General features: G+C 34.7%; 1 protein-coding gene across 3 annotated transcripts in view; it reads left to right on the plus strand.

Moving 5' to 3' along the window:
- LOC100892522 (protein SSUH2 homolog) overlaps nucleotides 1-6,957 on the plus strand; it is a 19,617-nt gene extending 12,660 nt beyond the window's left edge. For all 3 annotated transcript variants that reach the window (XM_030973462.1, XM_030973463.1, XM_030973464.1), the window contains exons 6-13: nucleotides 562-622; nucleotides 1,232-1,356; nucleotides 2,106-2,168; nucleotides 2,766-2,887; nucleotides 4,109-4,201; nucleotides 4,981-5,083; nucleotides 5,819-5,923; nucleotides 6,579-6,957. In XM_030973462.1, coding sequence (XP_030829322.1) covers nucleotides 562-622; nucleotides 1,232-1,356; nucleotides 2,106-2,168; nucleotides 2,766-2,887; nucleotides 4,109-4,201; nucleotides 4,981-5,083; nucleotides 5,819-5,923; nucleotides 6,579-6,725 — 819 coding nt within the window. In that variant the 3' untranslated portion in view covers nucleotides 6,726-6,957. The remainder of the gene's footprint in view (nucleotides 1-561; nucleotides 623-1,231; nucleotides 1,357-2,105; nucleotides 2,169-2,765; nucleotides 2,888-4,108; nucleotides 4,202-4,980; nucleotides 5,084-5,818; nucleotides 5,924-6,578) is intronic.
- The last annotated feature ends 2,359 nt before the right edge of the window (nucleotides 6,958-9,316 follow it).

The raw sequence follows: 9,316 nt of genomic DNA on the forward strand, positions 1-9,316 counted from the left end.
GTTTCATAGTTCATATGCTTTTTAAGCCATGAAGATAGCTCTATCTTACTTTCACTTTATTGACATCTTGTTTCACCATGGTGATAAAAGAATTTTTATTTTAAGATTAAATAGTTTTTATAGTACAAAAGAAATGGGATCAGTGTTCAGGTTTGAGGCAGTCATTTTTTTCTTTCATTTTATTATTAAACCATTCTATAATGTAATGCAAGCTGATAGTCATACAGATAATTTTTTAATGACATTATGGATGATAGTTTGAATATTACAAGGTTTTTAATACATCATTCTATTTTTATTGAAACTGGTTTACATTATTCATGCAATTGCAATGCATAAAAAAACCCTCAAGGATATATTTGGAAAAGATACAGGTAATCATTTTGATCGATAATTATTATGTCATTCCCAATAATTTGGAGTAGGTTTATACTAGACCTGTCGCGGTCTAAATTTTTGAAAATATCAGTTGATCTTTTGAGAGCTATTTTGGCTTTGACAATTCATTGATTGATTATTTTAAAACCATTGATGATTTTTTTTTTCTTTAATCACTTTTAGTACACCCTGGAGACTTTTACAGAGAAGAGAACAACTAAATGGGTGAATGAGCCATTCTCAGGTGAGAAGTCATTTCATCTCATTATTTCTGCTTCAATAGGTGTGCTTAATAATCCACCCAAGACTTGTAATTCATGTCAGTAACCCCTCGTAAGACGAATAATGCTGAATTTGATAAAGATGATGATGATGAGGATGATTGTCTCCTTGTCGTTAACTTTAAAGGCATCGTTTATCAGTGTCTGTGATATGGTGTAATATTGAAGCCCTAACAAAATTGCACTTCAAAATGATCATGAAGTGCCTCAAAAAAGGAAAATCTTTGGGTGACAGGCTTTACCATACTCATTTTCCCAATAGACTGTAGTGATATAAAAAAGAAAAATGAAATTTTGATTTCCAATCATAAATATCTTGATAATTAGACAGGCGATCAGCTTGTTAAAGTCATGGGATTCCTGACTGACCTAATTGTCATTGCAGCATGAGCTAAATCCAGGACTTTGTTTCAGAATCTGAGGCAATGTTACTGAGTCACTTGAAGGTTTGTTTTACAATATTGTTACAGTGTCAGTATGCATGTTACAAGGAGAACAGTTATGATAAATGCCCACAGTAGTGATTTTATAAAACATTAAGAGGTCATTGTTTGTCTTGATGTAACCCCTAGGTCAGCCTGTCGATGGCCCTCAGAACGGACCTGCCCCTCTCCCATGGAGCATTGCTGTTAACATCCCCGCCATGTTTACAAACAGCATCGCTAAGGTTGAAGTTCCACATACTGCATCAGTAAAGGTATTTAAGCGAGACTGCACTACTTATAGCTACTTGCGCCCTCTATATAGCAAACAATGCTGAATCGGTGCCTGTACGTCCCCTACATGATCCCCTTTTTCTTATGTTATTTGAGAGCTGATTTGATTGATGAGATAACCACCTGTCAGTGACCTTGCAGGGAGGTCTAATCCCCCTGGCCGAACTAGTGCAGACAGGCTTTAAAACAAAATCACTGATTTCTCACAGATTATGGTTTATAACTACTGATTAATACTTTTCAATCATTGGGTTGATTGCATATATTTTATGATGTGGGAGTCTTTCATGTTGGCATAAACCTCCTGATTTGAACTCCCAATTGCTCCAAATCTTTGATCATGGTGATCTTCATACAAAAAGGATTAATTTTCTAACGAATGAAGACCTAGCGAAGTTGTCTATGGTCTACTTTTACATATCACCCTTTACGGTTGGTGATTATTAGCTGTGACGGCTGGCAATGCAGATAACCTTTTGCTGAGACTAGCTCATTTTGTGAATGAAATTTTAACGTTGTGGAGTTTATTTGGTGAATTTTATCTATCATTTTGCCAAATTTGAATATTAAGAGTAACATAACTCTTTAAAATATTGTTATAATCAATTTTAGTACACCGTTGAAGTCATGGACATGCATCCACATATTTCTCAATTCTTGTTTTTGCGTTTATTTGTAATTAGTCAGTTTCTATGTTTAACTCTCCTGACCTTTGACCTTTACCCTTTAGCCATGCCACGACTGTCATTCCATGGGATTCCGCAGATGTCATACCTGCTTGGGACGTGGAAGGGTGAGTTCAACCCAGCAATCAATCAAAGCATTTATGAAAGCAATAAAGGGTTGGAAAACTTTGACACTTATTGGAATTCAGAGTCAGTGTTAAATGTTCTTATGCTAGCTAGACTGCCAGTGATAATGCAGGAATAATCGGTCACTTCAATTTACTACATAACAAATTGATATGTCATGTCAATGTCTGCGTGCACCATTTTCAACACGGACATCTTCTCATTTACTATATACCTCAAGATGAATAAATAAGATCTGGCTAACATTCTGTTTTGAAAAAGATTTTTTTTTAAAATATGAAATACTACGACACTATGATACTACTACCCATCCTCTCTAACCGGCGCTATAGTTCTCCTTTGAACTATAAGCTCAAGGAAGATTACCAACAATCCTTTTCAGGACCACACACACATTTAAGAAAGAAAGATTACCGAAAGTCCTTTTCAGGACTCCCCAATCCTCCCCCCTCTCTCTCACATTGTGCAACCGTAAGCCTACTGTATAATTATCTACATCACCATGCAAGCCGATACTTATAAGCAGCATCTATGATACAGTGTTCTTTTAATCAACAAATGTCTTATGTTTCTTGCAGACCCGATGTCATCATTGCCATGGCCACGGCCGTCGTCATGTCAACCATTATGATCACCATGAGAAGAGACATATCTCACGCTGGGAATCATGTACCTTCTGTCATGGGAGGGGTAGACAGAGGTTGGTATCAAGTTAGTTGATCCTTGAGGAGGGATTAAAGCCCCACTGCACTACTTATAGCTACTAGCGCCCTCTATATAGCAAACATGCCTAATTGGTGACCATTGGTTCCCCATGATCCCCTTTTTTGTATGTTAATTGAGAGCTTATTTGATGAGATAACCACCTGTCAGTGACCTTGCAAGGAGGTCTAATCCCCCCTGGCCAAACTAGTGCAGACAGGCTTTAAGAATATGTGTTGGAATATCAGTCCAAATTGGGATGGGAATAATGATTGCATGGGTGGGTATGATTGTTTTTGGATTGTTTTTTTTTTATACTTCTCTAGATATGATGATATCTATGATTGTAGTGTTATTGGGACAATTATAAAATTCAACATTATTTTTCCTGAGATCCAGCTGAAAGACTGGTTTTATGTTGGTGGAAATAGATACTTACAACCTTTTGCATCAAGACCCTGAACTTTATTTCAATGAATGATGAAAGTGAACATGCTCTGCATTTCTTTGTCTTCCACTAGTTATCTTCAAAGGCCTATGAAGATTATTGTTTTTCTCACTTATACTTGTTATTTGATTTTACTTTATGAAAGTTAATATGTATCACTTAAAGCTAAAGACCAGTTATGGTCATGCGATTGCATTGTGAAAGAAACGTTGTGAAATCGATCAGAAAAGGTTGATCATCTAGCATAGATGTACTGCAAGGTTATGGAATCATCAAAATGATAAGAAATTTGGCCAAGTCTTCATAAAGTTAAAAGCACTGTACACAGAAAGATGTATATGGGACTACACACACGTGCGCGACACGTGCATTTCATATCTCTCAACAGGCAAGAGATACCCTAATTTACCAAATATATCAATTAGTAGGCGGTTTCCTGTCAAAATTTTTATCATCATGTAATATTCAAAACATATTCTTTCACATGATTGGTAATAAGAGCTTCCATTTCACTTTTTGAAATTTGGGCGTTTCCAATACCAGTCTTTACCTTTAAAGATAAAGACCAGTTATGGTCATGCGATTGCCTTGTGAAATAAATGTTGTGGAATCTAGCATATACGTATTGGTGTGTACTGCAAGGTTCTGGAATCATCAAAATGATAAGAAAGTTGGCCCAGTCTTGGTAAAGTTACAAGCACTGTACACAGAAAGATGTATATGGGACTATGCGACACGTGGACTGAACCAAACTACTTTCTTACCGTACAGGTGTTTTACATGCCATGGTCATGGACAGATCACATGTTGTACCTGTAAGGGACGTGGAAGCCTCAAATTTTTTATCCAACTCACTGTTAATTGGTAAGTTTGTACTATTTTTAATTGCTCTGTAGGAGTAAGGATAGTAATTTTCTGTTTATTATCGTAGAATGGTACCAATATATAGGTATTTTTAGGAGAAAGACATGGACATACGTTAATCTTGAAGCTTAGTTGGTCAACAATATAAACCCTAACATTTCTGACCACTAAAGTCAAGTCAAACTTGGATTAGTTTAGGTGATGGGCCATGGATTTCTCTCTTTTCATGTTGAGAGGTCCAAAGTGGAGTGTGAATCCCATATTATGACAAGTCATTAGCGAATTATACTTGGCTCTTTAAATTTTAAAAATAATTTACAAATGTTCTCTGGGGCCTTCCAAAGCAAATTTATGCTAAAACAATGTTTTTTGGGGTAACCAGAGATAGAATTGCTATCCTAGCTTTTCTCCAGAATCACTAATTACCTCACACCATTCAAAAGATAAATATTTAAAAAATACATATACAGTGTGAATCACAATGCATTGAGAAGAATACATAGTGAAAGGAACATACAGTCAAACCTGTCTATAGCGACCACCCAAGGGAAACACAAAAAGTGGCCTTTGTACACAGGTTCCTTTAGTACATGATTCAATGAGAAACCATTTTCAAGGGAAACAACAAATGTGGCCTTTGTAGACAGGTGGTCGCTAAAGCAGGTTTGACTATCTGTACACTGCCTAATCAAATTTTGTAAACACTATGAGTGCCTATTATGTACAAGTTTAACTGTTAAAAAAACCCACCTATTATAATGTATTTCCTTTTTTCATAGGATAAACCATATGAATGACAACATTGTGGAACGTACTGCCCTACCTGATGAGCTCATTCGTAACGTAACAGGTCAAGTGGCATTCAAAGAGGAAAATGCAAGGGTAAGAAACAACTTTGGGACAAAAATCTGATTTTCATACAATAATCCTTTTGTATTACTTGTTGCTTCCGCAATGTGATACTCATGGTGTCATTAATTTGTTAGCATGTGTCTTTAATCATTCTTGTTGGTGTCATTATTCATTGGAATTATTCTAATAACTAAATTAATGTAAGGCCTAAACAAAAAATTGTATTGCCCTTCAGGTGCCAAAACATGGGTCGGTCGGTCAGAAATCTTCTTCTTTTTTCCCCCTTTTTTGTTGGGCTGATATTTCTCAGTTTTTAATGCTTTATTACATTCGTTTTCTAAAAAATGGTAACAAAAAAAATAATTAAAAAGCGACCGTCGATTTAAAGTTTTTTGGGTCTGTCGCAAAGGACAATACAATATTTTTTAAAGGCCTAATTATGCTACCTTGAATCATTGTCTATTCAGATAGGTGAATTTGGAAATGATGATTAAGTAAAAAATGATAATCAGGAATTGCAGCTGTACTTTCAGAACTACTCGCACAACATCCTGAAAAGGAGAAGATTCCTTTGTATTTTTACCCTTAACTTTACCTTAAGTATAGAGTAAGTTCAAAAATTTGCTCAACTTTCCTATGAATTTTATCATTTATGGTAAAAATCTATTTTGGGTGCTTTGGTATTTTGATAACTCTGAATTTAAAGATGAAAAGAGCTACCATTATCGATGAATTCAATCTCATATATGCAATGTTTTTGTCCAGATTTGGCCTATCAATCACTTCCCAGACCAGGCCATCAACCAAGCCTCTAGGGAGCTTGTCCAGCAACATTCTGGTGCCTTCCAACAAGAACGCATCCTGCAACAGGTAAAGATGAACACTGATTGGTTGGTCAATCAGGAGTTTAAGGATGTTTTTTTAATTTTAGTACATGTTATATTCATATTTGTCTTAATTGTGTTCGGAACCACCATTTCATTCACAGCTGCGACGTGAAAACAAATGTTACTACACATGTACTATTTCTTGTGCACGTGTACACAAAGGGACTTTTGTATGAGAAAAGGGATATGAGGCTGAGCGAATGAAATTGTAGATGCATAAACAGCTGGAGTGAACGGCCAATCTGGCAGCAGACTGATGTACACATGTCATTAATATTGAATTTGTTCACGTGATCCAGATTGGGCGAGAGCGCTCGATTTAGCAGAGAAATTAGATCACGTGAAGGGGGGGGGGGGGGGAGAGAGAGAGAGAGGGTGAGGGAGGGTGAGAGAGAGAGAGAGTGTGTGTGTGTGCATAATTAGAACATGACCCTGTACACGTATATCCGACTATGTCCGGGCGTGTACACGACTACCAAAATACACGCTTCTGCACTTTCTTAATTTCATTATACATTTACTTGATCAATTTCTTTTCTTATATTGATTAGAAGCAAGAAATCTGATGTAGGAATATCTTATAAACTTGATTCAAGGAAATGCAGTATTGTAATCTTCCCCTAATCTTACTTTCACAGCGCCACCAGGTTCGCATCATTCCTGTTGCTGAGTCCTTGTGCCGCTGGAAGGAGAAGAACTTTTCTTTCTTCGTCTATGGCTTCGAACGTAAAGTCCACGCCCCAGACTACCCCCAGCAGTGCTGTTGCGGCTGTACCATTTTGTAAAAGGGGTATCCTTCTACACATCAGAGATAACTACGCATTAAATTGCCAAACTAGATGTTTTAAATGTCCCATTTGCAGGATAAAAAATATAAAAGGTTAAATTCCAACGGCATTTGAAAGACAGTACTAATTTAGAACTTTCCTCAAAACGAAAGGGCTTGAAAATGGCTTTTAGTGGGAAAATAACAACCATTACTTGTCAATGATTGACAATGATTTGTGAATAACCATTTGCTTGAAAGCTTGAACGTTTTTGCAGTATTCTCATGTTGTTGCAAGTAGAGGAATATAAAATTGGTTAATAACAAAAATCATGTAACACATTAAAGATAGCAATGTATGGGCTCTTTCTGTAGATGCATACATATATTGCTGTTATACATTGTTATTCTTGCTTGAGGTTTATCCACCATACAATGAGTACTTTAAATCACTCAATATAGTTTATATCCATCATTGATTGATTTTCAGCCTACTTAATGTAAATACTAGTATTTTGTTGAACAAAGATGGCAGTCGCAGCTACTTCATTATATACATATTTCTATGATTTAAATTCTCCATAGAGATTGTAGGCCTACATTTATTGATATACATGTTAAGCATCATTCAGTGACAGTGAAATAATGTCATTAAAAAATGTGTTTTTCTTCATTTGTGAAATTTTGCAAACCATTTAATTCGTGATGAAGATACATTTCAAAAGAATTGATTGTTCTACTTACAAAAATACTTAATTAAACAACTCTATTTACAGACATGACATTCATGTAATGGTCAATTGTGTTCCACATAGACAGGATTTAAGAGTCGAGCTCAAATTTTTCAAACATGGAAAAGAATGATTTTATTGATCTATAAATATAAGATAATGTTTTAATCATATTTGTTCAACCAATATACAGCTAGATATAAAAATGTATATTATCTTTCTTATACAAAGTATATGTAGATGAATTTATATTTAGCAGTGAATATCATTGACTTTGGTCAACTTTGTTCATATTCTACCATTAATTTTGTTAGATACTGATACCAATCATTTTGTATCATACAACTAGTCTGTGTTTGTTTTGATCAAATCATCATGATGTAAATATTTTTTTATCGTTGAATATTGTTATTTTAACTCTGGAAGGAGTAAGAATGATAATAATGAAATATGGACAAGAATATGAGGCATGTTCTCGTCCTGTGTTTAAGGTTTTTACAAAGACTATTGAAACCCCCATAGCCAGTGGCTTTGCTATTATCTTTATGGCATAGGCCTATATCAAGCATCTTTTCATTTTATTAAATTGATCTTTTTGTCATATTATCACTATAATATGTTTTGCTTGTAGACTTTGAGCTATATACTAATCTTGTACAAGCTATCAACTTTTACAAGGCATATCGTCGCTGTTTTCACGAAGTGACGGTAGTGAACAAAAATTGCATTCACTTTGCGTGACGATTTTCCTCTCTACCGTCACTTCGTGAAAACAAGGACTATATATTACCATTGTGATTATTACTCTTTATAACTTCATTTTCAAATGTTAAGGCTTGGTTCAGCAGGCTATGCCTCAATTTGATATCAATATCATGTATTTCTGTATTGTACTCATTGTTATTTGCTGTGAGAAATGAGATAGTATTGTGTCTTATTCCTTTCATTTGCAGATGGAAGATGTGTCAAACTTCTTTCAATTTAAATTTATGCCTTACATTTTCAATCAGTACTAGATGAAATAGATTGTTTTCTATTAGTAGTGATACTTCAAATTTTTAATTATTACTGGATCATACCCAATTAGTTTAGCGAGATTTGTGTCCAATTATACATTGTATGTGTTGCTTGTGTATCAAATTGGAAGAAGAATGTTTAAACATGGATCTTTTTATTAATTTTTCTTGTAAATATTTGTACCATGCCGTCCTTTTAATATCGGTACATTTCATTGTGACACTTTTTGTTACTTTGAAAATTTAGTGACATCAATTCTTTCAGAATAAGAAATACTGGTATTGGAGAAATGGACTAATTTTTCAGTATTTTGTTAAAAGGAAAAGTGTGAAGACTACAAGTCAGATTTGAGGAAAGCAACCAACTCTACTTTGGGGAGAAAACTTTTTAATTATTGTATGCAAATCATTGATTTAGACATATTTTGGCAACAAGTTATTTGTAGTACTACTATAAGTCATAGTTCTAATTCAGGAGCTGTTTTTACTGCTTTCAACTATTTTCTCTAGAACGTTTTTGTAACATTTGCTTTAAAACATTTTAAACCATGAACCAAAGACTGAGGATGGAAATTATATCAATAATTCCAAAATGTATTTACCATGTTTATAACCTGTGTTTTATTAGTCTTTTAACCTTGCCTTCTCAATTACGAGCCATGATCAAGTGCTAGTTATATAATGCTGCTAATTTCCAGTTGTCATATTTTCAGTATTTTCTTTCTGCTTTTATGGCATAGATTGATTGAATAAAATGTTGATCATATTGTACATCAATACCATTATGTATGATTTTGATTCTTTTAGATGTCATTCTCTGAGTCATTAAGTGTGTTTCAAGCCCCTACTCTCTAGCTCTGTGC

Source organism: Strongylocentrotus purpuratus, unplaced genomic scaffold, assembly GCF_000002235.5.
Source record: "Strongylocentrotus purpuratus isolate Spur 01 unplaced genomic scaffold, Spur_5.0 spur5_scaffold_6, whole genome shotgun sequence".
Lineage (NCBI taxonomy): Eukaryota > Metazoa > Echinodermata > Echinoidea > Camarodonta > Strongylocentrotidae > Strongylocentrotus > Strongylocentrotus purpuratus.